Source organism: Nomascus leucogenys, chromosome 1a (genome assembly GCF_006542625.1).
Source record: "Nomascus leucogenys isolate Asia chromosome 1a, Asia_NLE_v1, whole genome shotgun sequence".
NCBI classification, from domain to species: Eukaryota; Metazoa; Chordata; class Mammalia; order Primates; family Hylobatidae; genus Nomascus; species Nomascus leucogenys.
In genome coordinates, this window is record NC_044381.1 from 56,488,128 (window position 1) to 56,510,735 (window position 22,608).

Below are 22,608 nucleotides of genomic sequence, written 5' to 3' on the forward strand. Positions count from 1 at the left end.
TAGGAGGCTGAGAAGAGAGGACAGCTTAAGTCTGAGGGGTCACGGTGCCACTGCACTCCAACCTGGGTGACAAAGCGAGACCCTGTCTCAAAAAAAATCTACACATAGATATATAATCATAAATCTTTCATATTATGTATACAGCCTGTATGTTATCATTAAGATACAGGCATACCTCACAGATACTGCAGATTCAGTTCCAGATCACCACAGTAAGGCAAGAGTCAGACAAATGTTTTGGTTTTCCAGTGCATATAAAAGTTATGTTCATACTACATTATAGTCTATTAAGGGTGCAATGGCATTGTCTTAAAAAAACAACACAAATACCTTAATTTTAAAATACTTCATTGATAAAAAATGCTAACAATCATCTGAGCCATCAGTAAGTTGTAGTATTTTGCTGGTGGAGGATCTTGCCTCGATGTTGATAGCTGCTGACTCATCAGGGTGGTGATTGCTGAAGGTTGGGGTGGCTATTGCAATTTCTTAACTGAAGTTTGCCACATCAGTTGACCCTTCTTTTCACAAATGATTTATTGTAGCTTACAATGCTGTTTGATAGCATTTTACTTACAGAATTTCCTTCAAAATTGAAGTCAATCCTCTCAAACAGCACTGCTGCTTTATCAACTAATTTCATGTAAATTTCTAATTGTCATTTCAACAATGTTCTCATCTTCACCAGGAGTATATTTCATCTCAAGAAACCACTTTCTTTGCTCTTCTATAAGAAGCAGCTCCTCATTGGTTAAAGTTTTATCACGAGATTGTAGCAATTTAGTCACATGTTCAGGCTCCATTTCTAGTTCTCTTGGTACTTCCACCACTTCTGCAGTGACTTTCTCCACTGAAATCTTGAACCTCTCAAGGTCTTCCATGAGGGTTGGAATCAACTTCCAAACACCTGTCAATGTTCATATTTTGACGTCCACCCATGATTCACAAATATTCTTAATGGCATATAGAATGGCAAATCCTTTCCAGAGGGTTTTCAATTTACTTTGCCCAGATCCATCAGAGGAATAACTACCTATTTCATAAGGCAGCTATCATCTTACAAAATGTACTTCTTAAATAATAAGACTTGGAAGTTAAAATTACTCTTCAAGCCATGGGTGGCAGAACAGATATGGTGTTAGCAGGCATGGAAACAACATTCATCTCCTTGTATATCTCTATCAGAGCTTTTGGTGACTAGGTGCATTGTCTATTAGCAATAATATTTTGAAAAGTATCTTTTTTACTGAGCAGTAGGTCTGAGCTTGGGTTTAAAATGTTGTAAACAGATATGTTGTCATCCAGGCTTTGCTGTTCTGTGTACAGAGCATAGGCAGAGTAGAGTTGGCATATTCTTAAGGGCCGTAAGATTTTCAGAATGGCAAAGAATCACGGGCTTCAACCTGAAATCACTAGCTACATCAGCACCCAGCAAGAGAGTCAGCCTGTCCTTTGAAGCTTTGAGGCCAGACATTAACTTTTTCACTCTAGCTAGGAGAGTTCAGATGGCATCCTCTCCCAGTAAAAGGCTGTTTCATCTACACTGAAAATCTGTTTAGTATAGCCACCTTCATCAATGATCTTAGCTAGATCTTCAGGATCACTTGCTGCAGCTTCTCCATCAGCACTTTCTTCTTCGCCTTATGCTTTTATGTTATAAAGACAGCTTCTTCCCTTAAATTTCAAGAACCAATCTCTGCTATCTTCAAACTTTTCTTCTGCAGCTTCCTCACCTCTCTCAGTCTTTATAGTATTGAAGAGAATATGTTTAGGGCCTTGCACTGGATAAGGCTTAGAGGAATGCTGTAGCTGATTTCATCTATCTAGACCACTAAAACATTCTCCACATCAGCAATCAGGCTGTTTTACTTTCTTATCATTCATGTGTTCCCTGGAATAGCACTTTCAATTTCCTTCAGGACTCAGCTAACCACTGGGCACAAGCAGCCTAGCTTTTGGCCTATCTCTGCTTTCAACATGCCTTCCTCACTAAGCTTAATCATTTCCAACTTTCAATTTAAAGTGAGAGACATATGATTCTTCCTTATATTTGAACACTTAGAGGCCTTTGTAGGGTTATTAATCGGCCTGATTTCAATATTTTATCTCATAGAATAAGGAGGCCCAAGGAGAGGGAGTCAGGAAAACAGCCAGTCAGCAGAACAGTCACGCACAACATTTATTAAGTCTGCTGTGTTAGAATAAAAACTTCAGCCGAAGTACATTTAAAAGATTTAATTAAGCAATGAACAATTTGTAAACCCGGCAGCCTCCAGAGCCAGAAGAAGCTCAGAGACTCTGGTGTAGCCACACGGTGGAAGATTTATGGACAGAAAAAGGAAAGTGACATAGAGAAAATGGAAGTGAGGTACAGAAACAGCTGGTTTGCTTATAGCTTAGTGTTCACCTTATTTGAACACGGTTTGAACAACTGGCCACATGTGATTGACCAAAACTTGGTGATTGGCACAAGAGTTGACTAAAGTCTGTTTACACCTCCATTTAAGCTATACTTCATGGCGTACAGAGAAACCTTTAGGCCAAACTTAAAATATGTAAGGAGGCAGCTTTAGTCTAAACTTAATTTAACAGCTGTCTTATATGGATGCAGTTTGTGGCACCCCAAAACAGTTACAACAGTAACAGCAAAGATCACTGATCATAGATCATCATAACAGATACAATAATAACAAAACGGTTTGAAATCTTGTGGGAATTACCAAAATGTGACACATAGACATGAATAAATGCTATTGGAAAAATGTTGCCGACAGATTTGCCAGACAGGGTTGCCACAAAACTTCAATTTGTAAAAAACACAATGTCTGCAAAGTAAAATAAAGCGAAGTATGCCTGTATTTCAAGTAGACCCAGATACACTTAAAACTTGTTTTTAATACTTAACACTTTTCATAGTTGTCATAGCTATTGAAATAAGCTGAGATTAGCTAAATCTTTCATCACAGCCATCTTGACTTACCCATAATTACTTTTGAGAATTTCATGCTCAAACTATTTTTCCCCCAAGAGAAGTAACTACAACCTATTATTATTTCATAATAACTTATTCAGAGTTCTTCTATCCAGACTTGGAGGACTCAGGTTACGATTCAAGACTAAGAAAACCTGAACTCATCCCCCAAAGACTCTAAGCCCAGGCATTCCTAATAGCCCTAGGTCTTCATAAAGTCTCCCACATTGAAAATAAAAGTAAAAGTCAATCTAATCTATGAATTAGAAATTCATTCTGGATTCAGAATGTTTACATTAACTTCAAGAGACTAATTCCCCTTAATCTCTCTAAGCTATAGTTCATCGATTTGTATAAGAGTCCCTCTTGAAATATGTCACAATGCTAAAAGAGTAATACAAAAATAATATCTCAAGATAGATAATTAAATGTAAAATTACTGGTAGAGACTAGAGATACCACAAAAATTAAGAGAAAAAGGGCTCTGTATAAGCAGAAAATTCAGAGACTTTCATGCAAGCACTAAGACTTGAGTAGAACTTCACGGATGAGTAGAATTGAGTAGGTACAGAGATAAAGGCAGGTAGCATTTATGAGCATAGGCGTGGCTATAAGAATGAGCATTAAATATACAGAGGATAGGAAACATTAAATTAGTGCACGGTCAGATTGTAACATAGGGAAAATGTAGTGGTGACACAGAAAAGGCTTTGAAAGCAACACAGAGAAGTTGGAATCAATGTAGCAAACACTATTTAGACTTTTGAGGTTAAAAATGACATAATCAACAGAGGTTTCAAGTTACTATTTCAATGAACCCAAATTCCTTCAGATTGAGAATAATCTCGAATTTCAAAAGCTCACAGGAGAATTTCAACAAAACTTGTATTATCCAGCTGAAGAACAGAAGTACAAAAAAGTCTAAGTAAAAGAGATGAAAAGGTCAATAAAAATTGGAATAAAAGGTAGGGAGTATTAGTCACTGAAGACCAATAAGGAGCTATGTAGTATAAAACATTCAACAATTTCTTTTTAAATGCTAACCTCCAAAGACACGAGAAGTTCACCAGGTGGCTTCTTACTTGTTAACTTTTTTTTATACAGTTCTTTACATTGCTTCACTTTTTGCCTATGTTTTCTAATATGCTTCCATGACCACATCTGTAACCTGGGGCAAACATTTACTTCAAGAACACCATGTATAGCATAAGCCCACCTAGTTAAAAAAAAGAAAAACATTTAACACCCTCAAATCAACAGTATGAAGCATTACTGACATTGCTTCTACTCTAACAACATACATAACTATAATACAAAGATTAGGAAAATGATATATTATCTGAGTACTTCCTTTTTACCCAACTCCATTTGCATTAATAATCCATTCAATGTTAATCTTTCTTCTTTCTTAAGTGAAAATAAGCAAAATCATTCCATTTTGTTAAATATAGTTCTACGCAAGAACTGTTAAGGCATTAATTGGCAAATAACATTTAGTCATCTGAATAATAACTGAAATAGTCAACTGAAAGAGTAATTGTAACTTCTAGAAACTAGGGAATAGCTTGAAAACTGGAATAACAAGACTTTTGAGTTTTAAAGTGGGATTATCCTGCATAGACTCCATAACATTTTTAGGTTTTAAAATACAGATTTAACAATATTGGTTCAGCATATCGGATAGGGAAGTTGAGGTGGGGGTTGGGGAGAGACAATGCAAGAAAACAAACCAGGATTTGTTTTTGTAATAATTCTAAATATACTGACCCGTCTATATATAGTAAATGAAAACTATGGCATTCGAGCATCTCAAGTTGTAAACTGTGTTAGGAAGAATCCCTTAAATCAGTTTCATTAACTCAATAAGCTAAAGCAGCTACATATATTTCTAGCTATAAATCAATTATGGTTTGTATCAGACCTTAAAAATGGTATATCTTAAAGATTATTCTTGAAGTCGAGAAGTTTATTTTTATGTTGTATTTTTAAAATCTTAAAAAAAAAAAAATTCAAGGCATTTACCATTCTCTGGCATGGTGGTGAAGAGGCACGTCAGGTTTGAACTTCCTGTAAGGCAGATTTTGTGTCATCATATCAACTGATTCAAGAAGCTCCATAATACTGAAATACTAAAGAATGGAAAATTAAAGCTCTTAAATGTATCACATTTTTTTGTTTAATTGCTGAAGATAGAAGTTACATTACTGACTTTTTAGGGAAATGTTACCATATAGCATCATGAATTTTAGTGAAACATTTAAAATCTTAGTTTTGCTTTTATCAAACAATAATTCACAATTGAAAATTATATTAAAGAAAATCACCTGTGGTTTATTAAATTCAATTGCTATGTTATGTAACTCAACGTCCAAGTTTATTTTGGGGGCAGAAAAGTCAAAATCAGATCGGCGATTCATCACAAGTTTGGCATTAGCAGATATGGGACGAAATACTGAAAAATAATACAAATGGAAAAAAATAAAACTGAGTTATATTTCCAAAGTCTCAAGGCAATGAAGTGATGAAGTTGAAAACATTGATTTCCATTTATTTTATACCCTTTCTACAGTTCCCAGATGTTCACACTGCCATGGTTCAGTCAGATGAACTATTCCTTAATTAGTGGAGAAGATTCTTTATCTTTTCCCTACTTATAATTCACTGTCTTCCTTAAATACAATAAAGGGAAATTGAACTCCCCCTCAAAACACCAATATGATACTTAAAAGCAGAAACATTTTAAGAAAAAAATTTCAAAAACATAGTTTTAATACAAGTACACAGTTTTATAGAATGAATGAACATTAGAAATGCTAAGAGGATTAACACTGGTTTCTACCATTATATAATTATAATTTCTGAATTTCTGATCAATTTCTCTAGATCCATCTGTGTTGTTCCTTTTAATTGGTAAAAGGAAAGAGATGAAGAGTGAAAGTTTGTTCAGGATTACCTGCTTGGCTCAACCCATAATCTAAGATAAATTCCTCTCAACTCTTTGTGTTTGGTGCCAAAAAGAATAAGAACCATTCAGAGGAAGACCAGTAATAGCAGAATCTAGACAAAGATCCATCATTAAATTATAAGCTAATCTGTATATAAAGATGATATATTCCTTTTAATCACCAATATGGACTAACATTTAATTTCTTAAACATTAAACATTCAAGAATATGTTTATTTGAATATAAATAAATGCTTAAAGATCTCGTTCTTTCTTCTGTATTCCTTCTTACATTGAAAAAAAAAAGGAATAAATAAATAAATTTAGTGGCTGGTGATAGAAGCTACCCTGGACCTACAATTCATTGATCCTCCAAACTTTCTCTGCCCTTCACCTCTGCTTCACATCCTCAGTCCATCCCTACCTTACTGAAGTTCCATCATCAGTTATTTTAATCATTCCTTTGCATAGACTCCTTAACTTCCCACTTTGTCAGTGTGGAGTAACCCACTTAACTCCACAGTGCTCCTAAGGAGCTGAACACAGTCGGGCGTAAAAACATACTGCTGGGTCTCACTTTAATGTCATAAATCTCAAGTGCATCCTTAATGCTGCTGAGCAATCACACAACAGTCCTTCAGTCCTGGAATCATCAAAATCCATGCTACAGCCTATTTTTGTACAACCAGTGAGCCAAAAATGATTCATACACTTTTAGAGTTGTTTAAAAGAAACAAAGAGGAATGTGTCAAGAACTGTATATGGCCTGCAAAATGTAAAATATTTAACTTACTACACGTCCCTTTCCAAAAAAAAAAAAAGGCAATGTTCTCAAAGTATGAGAACCTTATTGAACCCTATTCTATCTGAGTGGTTCTCAAACTTTAGTATTCATTAGAATCACCTGGAGAGATTATTAAAATATCAAACTGTAGAATGGGAGAAAATATCTGCAAACTATCCATCAATGATACAGGGGACTAATATTCAGAGTTTACAAGAAACTCAAACAGCAACAACAAAAAACTCAACTCCATTAAAAAGTGGGCAAAGGGCTGGGCACAGTGGGTCATGGCTGTAATCCCAGCACTTTGGGAGGCCAAGAAGGGAGGATCATGAGGTCAGAAGATTGAGACCATCCTGGCTAACACAGTGAAACCCCATCTCTATTAAAAGTACAAAAAATTAGCCGGGCGTGGTGGCGGGCACCTGTAGTCCCAGCTACTCAGGAGGCTGAGGCAGGAGACTGTCATGAACCCGGGAGGCGGAGCTTGCAGTGAGCAAAGATTGCGCCACTGCACTCCAGCCCGGGCGACAGAGCAAGACTCTGTCTCAAAAACAAACAAAAAAAAGTGGTCAAAGAACATAAATATTTTTCAAAAGAAGATATGCAAATGGCCAACATGCATATGAAAAACTGCTCAACATCACTCATCATCTGAGAAATGAAAATTAAAACCACAATGTCTTTTTTATTAAAAAGACAAAAAATGACAGATGTTGGTGAGGATGTGGAGAAAAGGGATTACTGTTGGTGGGAACGTAAATCAGTACAACCTCTGTGGAAAACAGTATGGATATTTCACAAAGAACTAAAAACAGAACTACTATTCAATCCAGCAATTCCACTACTGGGTATCTACCAGAAAGAAAAGAAATCATTATATTAAAAAAAAAAAAAAAAAGTGCATGTATGTTTACCACAGCACTATTCACAATAGCGAAGATATGGTATCAACCAAAGTGTCCATCAACAGGTAACCGGACAAAGAAAACGTGGTACACAAACATCCTGGAATACTTTTCAGCCAAAAAAAGAAGAAAATCACATTTTTTTGCAGCAACATGGATGGAACTGGAGGCCATTATCTTAAGTGAAACAATGCAGAAACAGAACAACAAATACTGCATGTTCTCACTTGTTAAGTGGGAGCTAAATAATGTGTATATATGGACATAGAGCATGGAATGACAGTCCCTGGAGACTCAGAAAGGTAGAGAAATGGGAGAGGGGTGGATGGTAAGAAATTACTTAATGGCCTTCCTTCCTTCCTCCCTCCCTCCTTCCTTCCTTTCTTTCTTTCTTACTTTTCCCTCTGTGGCCCAGGCTGCAATCTACTCGGCTCGCTGCTGCCCCGCACCGCGGACTGCCTGGGACTGCCTGGGACTGCCGGCGCGCGCCACCACCACTGCCTGCTTTTTCTCCTTTGGCTGCAGGCGCGGTTTCGTCATGTTGGCCACGCTGGTCTCCAGCTCCCGACCCCGAGTGCTCTGCCCACATCGGCCTCCCGAGGTGCTGGGACTGCAGAAGGAGTCTCGCTCACTCGGTGCTCGGTGTTGCCCGGGCTGGAGTGCGGTGGCGTGGTCTTGGCTCGCGGCAGCCGCCGCCTCCCAGCCCCCTGCCTTGGCCTACCAGGGTGCTGGGATTGCAGCCCCTGCCCGGCCGCCGCCCTGTCTGGGAGGCGGGGAGCGTCTCTGCTCGGCCGCCCCTCTGCCCGGCCACCCATCGTCTGGGAAGAAGTGAGGAGCGCCTCTGCCCGGCCACCCCGTCTGGGAAGTGAGGAGCGCCTCTGCCCGGCCGCCCATCGTCTGGGAGGTGAGGAGCGCCTCTGCCCGGCCGCCCCGTCTGGGAAGAGAGGAGCGCCTCTGCCCGGCCGCCCCGTCTGGGAAGTGAGGAGCGCCTCTGCCCGGCCGCCCCGTCTGGGAAGTGAGGAGCGCCTCTGCCCGGCCGCCCCGTCTGGGAAGTGAGGAGCGCCTCTGCCCGGCCGCCCCGTCTGGGAAGTGAGGAGCGCCTCTGCCCGGCACCCATCGTCTGGGATGTGAGGAGCGCCTCTGCGGGCCACCCATCGTCTGGGAAGTGAAGAGCGCCTCTGCCCGGCCACCCATCGTCTGGGAAGTGAGGAGCGCCTCTGCCCCACCCATCGTCTGGGAATGAGGAGGCCTCTGCCCGGCCACCCATCGTCTGGGAAGTGAGGAGCGCCTCTGCCCGGCCACCCACGTCTGGGAAGTGAGGAGCGCCTCTGCCCGGCCACCCCGTCTGGGAAGGAGGAGCGCCTCTGCCCGGCCCCCCTCGCCCCCCCCCCCCTCTGGGAAGTGAGGAGCGCCTCTGCCCGGCCACCCATCGTCTGGGAAGTGAGGAGCGCCTCTGCCCGGCCACCCATCGTCTGGGAAGTGAGGAGCGCCTCTGCCCGGCCACCCATCGTCTGGGAAGTGAGGAGCGCCTCTGCCGGCCACCCATCGTCTGGGAAGTGAGGAGCGCCTCTGCCCGGCCACCCATCGTCTGGGAAGTGAGGAGCGCCTCTGCCCGGCCACCCATCGTCTGGGAAGTGAGGAGCGCCTCTGCCCGCCACCCATCGTCTGGGAAGTGAGGAGCGCCTCTGCCCGGCCGCCCGCCCCGTCTGGGAAGAAGTTAGGAGCGCCTCTGCCCGGCCGCCCCGTCTGGGAAGAAGTGAGGAGCGTCTCTGCCGGCCGCCCCGTCTGGGAAGTGAGGAGCGCCTCTGCCCCGCCGCCCCATCTGGGATGTGGGGAGCGCCTCTGCCCGACCGCCCCGTCTGGGAGGTCTACCACGGAGGCCAGAAGCAATGTGGGGGCTGGACGTGGTGGCTCACGCCTGTGGTCCCGGCACTCTCGGGGGCCGAGGCGGGTTGATCACTTCAGGCTAGGAGTTCGAGACCAGTCTGGCCAACATAGCGAAACATATGAAAAATACAACAGACAAACCAACCAACCAACTCAGTGACAACAAAACAGGTCTACCCTGGAGTCATACTCTAATTTTTTCTATTTTCCTCCCTTTCTGATCCTTTATCCCACTTTCTTTTTCTTCCTCTTCCTTCTCCTTCTTTGTCAAATAGAGGATTGAGTTATTATCACTGATCCATATAAAGTCCCTCTCTCATTTATTTTAATTCCCACCCCCCATTTCTATTCCCCGACTTCCCATGTGCAACCTTCCTAATATGTTTGATACGCATCTTTTTGTTTCTATGTATTTTTAGAAAATGTTTATTGTTTTTGTGTGCAAAAAAATTAATAAAAAAAGTGATTGTAAAAAAAAAATTACTTAATGGGTACAAGGTACATTATTCAGGTGATGGATACACTGAAAGCCTAGACTTCACTACTATGCAATATATCCATGTAAAGATTGTACTCCACAATTTTATACAAATAAAAAAGTAAGTACAAAAACATCAAATGCTGAGCTTCGCCTCCAGAGGTTCTGATTCAGGAGGTCTGGGAAAGGCTCTAGAAACCTGCATTTCTAAATGATGTTGCTAGTTTGAACCATACTTTGAGAATACTGCCCTAGTCAATTCACTCTCTCACCCCCCTAGCATTCCTATTTCATACCCTCTTTTCCCTCCAAAAACCTCCAACACCTCATGTAATGGTTAATATTGACTGTCAACTCAATTGTATTGAAAGATGCAACTTCTGTTCCTGGGTGTCTCTGATGGTGTTGCCAAAGGAGATTAACATTTGAGTCAGTGGACTGGGAAGGGCAGACCCACCCTCAATGTGGGTGGGCACAATCTAATCAGCTGCCAGCGCGGCCAGAATAAAAGCAGGCAGAAGAACATGGAAAGACTAGAGTGGCTTAGCCTCCGAGCCTACATCTTTCTCCTGTGCTGGATGCTTCCTGCCCTCAAACATTCAAATTCTTCTTCTCAAACTCCAAATTCTTCAGCTTTGGGACTCAGACTGGCTTCCTTGCTCCTCAGCTTGCAGATGGCCTATTAAGGGATCTCACCTTGTGATCATGTGAGTCAATACTCCTTAATAAACTCATCTTTATATATACATCTGTCCTATTAGTTCTGTCCCTCTAGAGAACCCTAACATACCTCAGATACATATTTTTTAACTGAAGAGCTCAGAAGAGAATTTCCATCAACTCTTATCACCCTATCTACTCATCTACTCAGTATAAGGACTTCTTTCACAACTAAACTCTATCATATAAATAAACTAACTATGCTCCTATCTGCAGCAAAGCTCTTCACTTGCGTACTAGACACCATTCTCTTTCACCTACATCAATCCAGAAACTGTCCCCTCCGTTTCTCCTGCATCATCAATTTGTCATGTTCTACTGCATCATTCCCATCTCAGCCTATAAACAAGCTGTCATCTCCCTGATTAAATATAAACACAAACAAAAAGAAACCCTTCATTCCCCCTTCGCTCTCCAACAAGTATGCCAGTTATCAGTTTTTTACTTCTGAACTCCAAACTTCTCCTTCATAGCCTGCTCTGAAAAATGATTTGGGGATCTTTAAATATGTTTCTTTTGAAGGCAGAGAATGTAGAGAAAAAAATTTTTTTTTCTTTTTCCAGCTGGCATAATGTTAAGCTTTATCAGTAGAGAACACTGGAGAGACACTGCAGGAGGAAAGAGTCATGCTGCCTGGTTCCAGTATGTTCATTCAATAGCCTCCTGCAAGAACATGGCTTCTCCCACACCCAGCTCCTACAGAACCAGTAGTTTCTGCAGTGTCTGGTTCCTCCAGCATGGAGTTCTTCAGCACTGGCCTTTTGCAGTACATGGCAGCTAGAGGCAGCCAGATCCAGCAACTTCCCCCACCACCTTGCTAAGGCAGTTTTGTACTGGAGTGCATTCAGAGAGACACCCCTCCATGAGGCTCCCTAGAAGCAGATTTCCAGAAAGCTCCAGAGAGTGAAGTACCAACAGGTTTTGCTGGCACAGCACCACAGATAATTTCCTGCCATTCAATAAGCCATGCTATGTCCTCCAACAAGGTCTACAACTCAGTCCTGAGGGAGGGGACCCTCTCTTTTGGGCACCCTGTCTTAGCCCTAGGGTAGGGGATGTTTCTTCTGTCTGTATCTTTAGCATTTTTATGAGACAGTCCCTTGTTACTCCAGTCTCCTCTTATAGTTGGTAATTCTTTATATTAAATTTGTCCTCTTCAAATTACTCAGTACTTTCTGTCTCCTCACTGAACTCTGATACAGCAAGAAATGACTTCAGGGCAAAGGAGAAATAAGTCGAATTTACGATAATGGATTTGAAAATCATAAACACATATGACAGATAACTCATCTGTTCTGAATATTTCCTATGAGAAGAGAATCAAGAAAATGAAACCAAATTCAAACCAATAAAAATAATTATTTTAAGAGTGGGCACAAAAAGAAGAGTCACTTGAGTAGTCATGAAGGCATATAATATAGACAGAAAAGTATCACAGAGCGAAGAAAGGAAATACTTTCAGGAAGGATATTCTATGGTTAATGATATCAGGCATGCAAATTCAATAATTAAGTTATCCATCACCAACTTTTATTAAGTGCCCTCATCATAGAAGAAACTGCACTTTTTTGTATTTGCTTTTGTAGAGACAGTCTCACTTTGTCACTCAGGCTGGAGTGCAGTAGCGTGATCTCGGCTCACTGCAACCTCTACCTCCCAGGTTCCCAGGTGGCTCATGCCTGTAATCCTAGTATTTTGGGAGGCCGAGGCGGGCAGATTGCCTGAACTCAGGAGTTCGAGACCAGCCTGGGCAACATGGTGAAACCCTGTCTCTACTAAAATACAAAAGAAATTAGCCAGGCATGGTCGTGTGTGCCCATAGTCCCAGCTACTTGGGAAGCTGAGAAACAGCACTGATTTTTTTCTTTCTGTTTTAGTAATTCATTTCTGATTGTAAAAGCAATGCATGCTCATTTTGGAAAATCTGGAAAACATAGAAAAGTATAAATTTAAAAAATTTTAAATGTAGCATGATCTTACTATTTTTAAAAAGGCTGTACTAGCTAGCCTTATTAAATTTTACTTGCCATTTTGAAATGTCTTCATAAATATTACCCTAATTGTTACTGAATGATCCTTAGAAGTTTATCATAATTTATTATCATCTTTCGTTGGACATTTTCCCCTATAGGTCTGAAATATAGTCAAAAGCTTCATAACATTAAAATATGTTACTAAAAAATATAATATTATTTGCTTTTGTATATGCATTATACATTTAACTATATAGAAGGAAATTTAACATGAACTAGCACAGTGATAGCAACAATGCTAATTTAAAATTTATACCAATTATTTTAACTACTTTTTTTATCTTATAAAATGTACTTACCAAAATCATAACCTTCTGGAACAATATTTTCATTGACAATGCCATTCCTCAAGTCATCCTATTAAAAGACAAATTGATTTTATTTATATTCATGCCAGTATGTCTTTTTTTGAGACGGAGTCTCCCTGTCACCCAGGCTGGAGTGCAGTGGTGCAATCTCAGCTCACTACAACCCCTGTCTCATGGGCTCATGTGATTCTCCTGCCTCAGCCTCCCGAGTGGCTGGGATTACAGGCGTGCACCACCGTGCCTGGCTAATTTTTGTATTTTTGGTAGAGACAGGGTTTTAACATGTTGGCTATGCTGGTCTTGAACTCCTGACCTCAAGTGATCCACCCGCCTCGGCCTCCCAAAGTGCTGGGATTACAGGCGTGAGCCACCTCGCCCCCCATTCATGCCAATATGTCTTTATCCTAAAAAATCCTATTATCTGCAAAAGAAAAATGTTTAAAAGCAATTTTAAAAAACCAATTCAAACTTAGGAGAACTTAGCTATGGCAAAATATTAAAGTAGTTAAACAATATCTCACCAAACTAATCTTATAAAAGAATGTTCTAGGAGCTATTTAGATTTGCAGGTATCATTGGGTGCAGTGGCTCACACCTGTAATCCCAACACTTTGGAAGGCTGAGTTGGGAGGATTGCTTGAGGCCAGGAGTTTGAGACAAACTTGGGCCACAAAAAGTGAGACCTTGTCTCTACAAAAAAATTTAAAAATTCGCTGGGCATGGTGACATCTACCTATAGTCCTCGCTACTCAAGAGGCTGAGGCAGGAAGGATGATCGCTCGAGCCCAAGAGTTAGAAGCTGCAGTGAGCTATAATCGTGCCACTGCATTTCAGCCTGGGCAACAGAGCAAGACCCTGTCTCGAAAAGAAAAAAAAAAGATATGGGGGTATGTATTCATGTTTGTGTATAGTTACATACACCTTCACCTGTATCTATAAATTCTGCTAACAGATTGTGCCTAGAAAAAAATACTGACTACAGTATGTTAGGTAAATGACAATGAATTAAACCTCATGCAAAATATGATACCAACAAATACATATCGAAAAAATTTACTTACCAAGGAGTTATCATAATCACTAAGATAAAACATCTGAGACTTCACATTCCAATAGGCAAACAGGTTATCCAATCGGATTAACTGAAAATAAAATTTATTAGATGTCTCATTTTCTTTGAAGAATTTTTAACATACACTATCTTCAGAAGTCTCAAATAATTAAGTGAGCCATACCACAGAGTTAAACAAATAAGCACAATTCACATACATCCTTATCTATATATTAGCATTTGGCTTTCCAAAATTCTCCTTAAGTCCATGAGTTGACAAACACAGTATTTATTTACCTTACGAACTAGTTTCTCAGTTTCATCATGTAAACATGGAACCCAGTATTGATCAGTTGTCTGAAAAGGAAAAAAAACAATGGCAGTAAAAAGGTCATTCCATTTGAAATGGCAGAGTGATAAATCATTATCTACGATACCCTAGACCAATGTCCCATGAAAATGCCTTTAAAGGCATATCACTCCATCAAAAAATACTAACTGATCACATTAAAGTGTCTGCTTTCAAGGAAGGAGCTCATTGCGGGTCAGAAAAGCAAACAAAGAAACAGGCAACTTCCAACAGGTAAGTGCCACAGTAGAAGTTAAATACACAGTTCATTGAGAGGACATGGCAGGAGCACTCAATTCAGGGGTGTGATAGATAAACAGATGTTACATATAACCTAATATATAACATGTAACTAAAAATTATTGATTCTAAGGTCGACAGGGAATATGATTCACAACAGGCAGAGCCCAAAGGTACGCAAATATATGACACATTCAGGCAACTGAAGTAGCTCAGTATGCGAGAGAATATAATGCAAAACAGACAAAGAGAAAAGGTAAAACCAGGTATATTGCCTTGGGTTGGTTTAAAAAGGGTTTGTAAGTTGTTTAAGGACAAAACTAAGAGCAATGAAAAGTCATTGAGAGGAATAAAGTGATCAGATCTTTGTTTTAGAAAGATGGTTTTCGTTTCTATGTGGAGAACTGAATGGATAATTAGAATAGTAGCTTTCAAAGTTTAGCATGCATTAGGATCACCTAGAGCAGTGGTCCCCAACCTTTTTGGCACGAAGGACCAGTTTCATAAGAGACAACTTTTCCATCAGGGGCACAACCTAGATCCCTGGCATGCGCAGTTCACAATAAGGTTTGCTAGGATCCTACGAGAATCGAATGCCACCTCTGATCTGACAGAGCTCAGGCGGTAATGCTCACTCCTAGCCCTTACCTCCTGTTCTGTGGCCCAGGAACCCTCACCTAGAGGGCTTTGTAAAACACGGATTGCTGCATCCAAATCCTAGAGTTTTTAACTGAATAGGTCTAGGCTGGCAGACAAGTTTCCAAAGGTGATGATTAGTAACTACTGTTATCATGGTTACCAATGATCTTCACACTGCCCAATCCAATGGCTAATTCGCCATTCTTATTTTTCAACTTAATGACAGTATTTGAATAACTTTTTGGAGGGCATTTTTTCTTTTTTCGTTGCAGTGGGGCCACATTTTAAAAAGAAACTGTGGAGTCTCTCTGAGCCTGCTCTGGCTTGGGAAGCTGCCCAATTTAAAAATAATAATAAAATTAAAAAGAAATCATACACAAAACCCAACAGATATAACAAATAAAATCATGCAATGAAATATACAGCAGTTAAACTGAATGAATTTTGTTACATGTGGCAACACAGATAAATGTCAAAAACACTGGAAAGTGCAAAAAGGAACTCATAAAAGAGTCATATAAAACGTGCGTAAATTTAAAATCCTACATTTTTCATAGATACATTATATAAAAGTTTTAAAACTTAGGATATTTATCTCTGGGGAAGGATGGGTAGGTGGAAGTACAAAACAAAAGGGATTCAAACTTTATCCAAAACGGCTTATTCCTATAAAAATACTTAAGACTTTAAGCAAATAGGCTATTTTAATAGGCTCTTAATTTAACAGCCATCCATTCTGGAGGCAAGCATATGTTTCAAAATTCTCTACATGTTCTTATATTTTTAAAATTCCTCAATTTCAAAAATTAAACAGGAAAACACTATGCTACAATATTAATAATGATATTGAGAAAAACTAATTATTTATGTTTTTCAAGGCTTATCGAAGTTTCAGATACAAACATTTATTACTTGTATTTGGTACTTACTCATTACAAACTTGGAAATGGATTTTTTAAAGTAAGCAAAAGCATCTAACATCATAATTACCAATAATAATAGGACCTCATATTTCTGAATTTGATTTTCAACCATTTTTTGAAATGTGAATCTATATACCCTCGATTCCAATCCAGTTGAGACCCTTTGTGCACCCGTTCTACATAGACACCTATTTCTGATGCTGGCATATACAACTAGTAGTAGTTTAATAGACTATATTGCACATTAAATATGGTTAAGATTCTTTTATAAACAAAATACCTGCATGCTCAGATTTTGAAGGGAAATACCAAATGACAGCGGTTTGTCCCGATTTGTGATCTAAAGAGAAAAGTAAAATTTACTCAGATTTTCAGTAGTTGGATAAAATTCACTTTATAGAAAAAACTGTCAATGTGCGGTGGCTCCCATCTGTAATCCCAGCACTCTGGAAGGCCAAGGCAGGAGGACTGCTTGAGCCCTGGAGACCAGCCTGGGTAACACAGTGAGATCCTGCCTCTACAAAAAAAAATGTAAGAAAATTAGCCAGGCCTGGTGGGGTGAACTGTAGTCCCAGCTACTGCAGGGTGGGTGGGTGGGGGTGAGGTGGGAGGATCACTTGAGCAAGGAAGGACAAGGTTGCAGTGAGTCATGATTGGGCAACTGCACTCCATCCAGCCTGGCGACAGTGAGGCCTTGTCTTGGGGAGGGGAGGGGAGGGAGGGGAGGGGAGGGGAGGTGGGGAGGAGGGAAAGAGAGAGAGAGAGGGAAGAAGGGAGGGAGGGATAACTTTTTGGGAAGTAATTTATTTCAAACATTCAGAAACATTTTATTACTTTCCAGAAAAACTTTCATTCCTATATTTTTCCTAAAACAAATTAGAATACTAATTATTAATGTATTCGTGTTACACAGGAATATTATACTGCATGTTTTCCAGTTTACAAAAAAAATTATTAAAAAAGACTAACAAAATAGGATTATAAGGCAAATAATTATCTGGTTAAGAGAAAACGAATGACCTATTCAGGATCAAGGAATTATTTAAGGCTAGCTCCACTAATTGCTAGACCAGTACTCCATCCAGGAGGTAAATACAGCATACTTTAAAGTATTTTAAAAATACATAACTGCTAAATTCATAATTCCCAAGGCATTTCCTTCATGATCTAATGTCTGAACATTTTGGGAAAGTGTAAAATCAAGCACTCAACACTAAGGACTGCAAATTACAGCTATAATTATAGAAAAGAAGGATCACATCATCTTTAGCTCTGTATCCTTTTGGGATTTAATAGGTTGGCCATTAAAAAGTGGGTGTCAATAAATAGTAAAATAACTTACATATAAATATAAAAACAAATATCACATATTAAAATACTTACATCATCTTCATAACGAATATGGATACTGGAAATTTTCACTTGAAGATTTTTTATGATCTGTGTAACTAATTTTTCTGCAAAAGTGTCCTGTTTTTCCGGCAGATGTTGTTCTACAATTGCAAATATTCCTTTTTTAAAATTGAATGAAAAATATACTCTATAAATATCCACATACTTAAGTAACATACTTATGTTGCCTTGCTGAAATATACATATATATGTAAATAGAACACTAATAGCTTGGTTTCCAAAAGTCTTTCAAAAGCAAGTAAACATTTTTCTAAAGCTAGTTTATTGTGCCATGAGACTAAAGCAGACCATGTAGAATTTACTGGCATTAAATTTTATAATTTCTGTTATCCTATGCTTGAGCACAAAAATATATTTAAAAAATGAAGATTATTGGGTAAGATTATAATAGACTTAAGAAAATCCACTAACAGCAGCAAAGCAGAAATCTCTCTCAAAATTAGTGATACCACCATTAAGTTGCCTGTGTATAGATGTGTAAAACAGTTGGACATCCTCCTCCCCCAGTAAATACAAAATAGGAAATAAGATCTTCTTCCTCTCTTCTTTTGAACAAGGATGAAAGAAGTTCATCATCTATTTCATGTTCAGAAAACAGTATTAACTATCTCAAGTTCCATTACTTTCCAAAGAAATAGAAAGAATCAAGAATTGGAGGGGCAAGGTGGCTCACACCTGTAATCCCAGCACTCTGGGAGGCCGAAGCGGGTGGGGATCACCTGAGGTCAGGAGTTTTAGACAAACCTGGCCAATATGGCGAAACCCCGTCTCTATTAAAAATATAAAAATTAGCCAGGCATGGTGGTCCATGCCTGTAGTCCCAGCTACTTGGGAGGCTGAGGCAGGAGAATCATTTGAACCAGGGAGGTGGAGGCTGCAGTGAGCCTAGATCACACCACTGCATTCCATCCTGGGAGACAAAGTGAGACTTTGTCTCAAAAAAAAAAAAGAAAAAGAAAGAATAAAGAAGAATAAAGAATTCAGGTTCCTAATTTTTTTGAAATATGCCTTTGATAATCATAGTTATTATCCTTTTTCTCCCCTTAAAAATGCCAATGAAAGCTATATTCTTTTGTATTTCTAATTCTGTTCTTCTTTTCATATTCTAGTCCTATATACAAATAATATATATAAATCTATCTTTTCCTCTAATTGCCTACTACTCTCTAATTCAGCTGGCCCAGGAGGCCCTAAAGGAAAGTTGAAGATACTAATCATATGTACCTCAAATACACCAGAGTTAAATGAATATATATACATATAAATAGATTATAGAATTAAGTAGACAATAGAATACAAGCTCTTTAAAGACAGAGGATCATATTTTAATCTTTGACTCTCACCACTACCTAATAAAATCTTTTCTTTTATAAATTCATTTAGTCATTCAATTAAATGTTAAGTCTTTCTTTCTCTAGCCACTACTTCCTCCTGACTTCCTTATGCAGCTCAGATTCCATGATATGTTACTTTACCAACACCTTAAATTCCTTTGCTCTTTTTTCTCATATTACTGTCAATAAAGCACCAATCCTGAATAAAACCAACCATCCATTTTACATGAAAAGCATACCAATGCCTATATCTTGCAAGGTAACGAAACAAAACACAAGATGAGTTTAAAACAAACAACAACAACAAAAAAAAACAAGTCATAGAACCCTGGTAAGACACAGGAACTGGAAACCCCACCAAACAAAAAATAGCAAACATGGAACATAGTGGAGAGAGAGGAAGATCACACAAGAACTGATTTAAATCTGTATAAGAAGCAGTTAAGCTAGGTCCCCTCCACTCCCAACCCAATAACCAAGCAATATCCCTTTCCCACCCTAGTGAGAACACATGGGTTTATTCTAGAGAAAATGGCGCTAATAGGATCCAAATTTTGTACATGGGAGAACAGGGAGAGCCCAATACCAAAACAGGGAGGTTAAGTAAAAGCCTACAAAATAAACAGTCATACTCAAAGCCACTTTTATCTGTTTATATATAAATAAAACATTTATATATAGCCATACTATAAATAGTGAATTCTGATTTAACCAAAAATGTGATATAACTATATAGAGAAGAGGAAAAAATAGGGTCAATCTTCATAGTACATCATAAAAGGATGTGTGTCTAATATATATATAACACGTTATATATTATATATGTCATATATATGCCAATGAAACACAAGATGAGTTTAAAATATGTAATGTCATTAATTATATATAATGTTATAAAATGTTATAGATAATATGCATGTTATGTTATATATGTTTTATATATATATATAATAAATAAATCAAGAAACAGAGGTGTGAGCACCATATTTAGCAATTATAGGTGCGGGCCTCGGCCAGGAACAGTTGGTTTTTTTTTAATCTGGACACTATAATACTGCTTAACTTTTAAAGCTATGTATATATATTATCTTGATAAAATAAAAATAATTTTTAAAAAGAAAAGGCCTAAGAGACTTAGGAAAGAGGACTAGAGGTAAGGATAAATGATTACATATAATATAAAGTAACTGTTACAGAGAAAAAACAGAATTACAAGAGATATTGCCAAGAATTACATGTTAAATCTCTGTTAATGTTTGCCAACAAGTAAAACATTTATTATTGAAGCTCATTATTTTTCATTAAAAGAAAATCAATGTATTTCAGAGACAGTGAAGTCAGTAAACTTTTTTTTTAATTTTAAGATGTTTAACTATTAAATGAATGACAGAGGAGAAGAAGATAAACAGATGACTAGGTTAAGAAAATGACTTCATGTTTCAAGATAAAGAACAGCATATTTACACGCCAAGGCAAAAAACCCACTAGGCGAGAGTATAAAAAGTAGCTGGCAGTAAGGATCAGAGAACAGGTGAAAAGGAATTAGATTTCTGCAGGACACCGCTTCCAATAATGAAAAAGAGGTTGCAGGAATGGAACATATGGTCTAAGTTTAATTGGAAAATATGTAAAGCCAGAGGGTAAATAAACAGATAGAGGCAAATAGAAATATGTCAAGAAACTAAGTATCTCCAAAAGGGTGAAGAATTGATATAAACAGAATACAAAAGCAAAGGCTAGAAAATTAAGAAAATATGCTTGATAAAATTAATTGCTATCATTAAAAACTGACCTTACCTAGTATGTATGTGTGTATGTGTGTATATATATATATATTTAAAATATGTAAACCTAATAATAATAATAAGCTAGACATATTATTTGCCTTCAGATAAATTTCCATAAGGTAAAATTTCTGTACACATAACAAAGCATACAAACCACATTAAAATTCCCCATGCAATGAGATTCTATCATATTTGTTACATAATCTCAGTATCTCCAGAGAAAAATAATATTCAATTATGATAAATATTTAGGTCTTTTCTACTTCTCTTATTAGCATTGTTATTTACTGTTTTCTTTACCTTGATCAACTACTTTTTGTTTTGCTTCTTCTATTCTTTTCAGTTCCTGTTGCTTTGCTTCCATGAGTTGTTTCTCTTCTTTTAAAGGATCATATTTTATTCCTACAGGAAGATTAAAAAGGAAGAATCATAACTACCTTAAATTTAAACACAGTCATTCCAAAAAAATCCTTACAAATAATCATTAATTGGCCGGGTGTGGTGGCTCATGCCTGTAATCCCAGCACTTTGGAAGGCCAAGATGGACGAATCATGAGGTCAGGAGTTCGAAACCAGCCTGGCCAACATGGTGAAACCCCGTCTCTACTAAAGATACAAAAAATTAGCTGGGCATTGTGGCAGGCGCCTATAATCCCAGCTACTCAGGAGGCTGAGGCAGGAGAATCGCTTGAACCCAGGAGGCAGAGGTTGCAATGAACTGAGATGGTGCCACTGCACTCCAGCCCAGGTGACAGTGCGAGACTCCATCTTAAAAAAATAAAAAAATAAAAAATAAATAAATAATCATTAATTCAAAGTCTCCAAAAACGTAGAGTAAAAACCAATTTAATTTGAATTAATATCAAATTTAAATATTAAGATCTCAAAAAACTTCCAAAAGTATTTTGAATATAAAGATTTTTCCATCCATAAAAAAGAATAACTTAAATTATAATTTTTTTAAATTTAACTTACTAGAAGAAGGCACTATGAGTAAATAAATTTCTTCCAATACAGCTTCAACGGGTTGAGTATAAAGGTTTTTCCATGGAATTATAAGTTTAAGATTACCTACATTTTTTTGAAAAAAAAAAAAAAAAAAAAAGGACAAAAAATATTACTCCTTCAACCTGCATTTATGGTTAGTCTATTTTCTGTCAGGCATTAGAAGAGATAATAAACTGGCCTTTGTCCTTAAGTGCTTAATCACTTTATTGAAAGCTATTTTACAACTACAAACAGTGTTTGTTGTAATGATTTGAAATTATTGTATTTATATCAGTATTGTTGGAAAACCTAGATTATATTCAAAATATACAAGTTTCTATTTACAGTTCTCTGTACCATAAACAAACCAATGTTCTTCCCTTAATCAACAATCCTTAATATCATAACTGAATTTCCCCAGTTCCTACTCTAAACCTCCATATATATATTTTTTAATGCTTTAAGATGGTAGATTAGGCCAGGCGCAGTGGCTAACACCTGGAATCCTAGCACTTTGGGAGGCTAAGGCAGGTGGATAGCTTGAACCCAGGAGTTCAAGACCAGACTAGGCAACATGGCAAAGCCCTGTCTCTATGAATAAAAACTAAAAAAATTAGCCAGGCATGACGGTATGTGCCTGCAGTCCCAGCTACCTGGGAGGCTGAGGTGGGAGGATCTTGAGCCCAGGAGGTCAGGACTACAGTGAGCCATGATCATGCCACTGCACTCCAGCCTGGGTGATAGAGTGAGACCTTTGCCTCCCCCCAGTAAAAGGTAGATTATATACTTTAAATAAGTGTGTATATGTATATTTTTCATTATGTGTATGTGTGTTACATACATATATATGTA

The 22,608-nt window shown here is 38.3% G+C and overlaps 1 protein-coding gene across 3 annotated transcripts in view; it reads right to left on the reverse strand.

Moving 5' to 3' along the window:
* VPS13A (vacuolar protein sorting 13 homolog A) overlaps positions 1–22,608 on the reverse strand; it is a 260,053-nt gene that overhangs the window by 208,888 nt on the left and 28,557 nt on the right. For all 3 annotated transcript variants that reach the window (XR_004029357.1, XM_003267439.4, XM_003267441.4), the window contains exons 4-13: positions 21,745–21,840; positions 21,070–21,171; positions 17,619–17,728; positions 16,516–16,575; positions 14,382–14,441; positions 14,095–14,175; positions 13,025–13,082; positions 5,296–5,423; positions 4,994–5,100; positions 4,016–4,187 (exon numbers count right to left, since the gene is read on the reverse strand). Coding sequence is in view for 2 of the 3 variants with exons in the window: in XM_003267439.4 (XP_003267487.2) it covers positions 4,016–4,187; positions 4,994–5,100; positions 5,296–5,423; positions 13,025–13,082; positions 14,095–14,175; positions 14,382–14,441; positions 16,516–16,575; positions 17,619–17,728; positions 21,070–21,171; positions 21,745–21,840 (974 nt within the window). In the remaining variant the exon portion in view is untranslated. The remainder of the gene's footprint in view (positions 1–4,015; positions 4,188–4,993; positions 5,101–5,295; positions 5,424–13,024; positions 13,083–14,094; positions 14,176–14,381; positions 14,442–16,515; positions 16,576–17,618; positions 17,729–21,069; positions 21,172–21,744; positions 21,841–22,608) is intronic.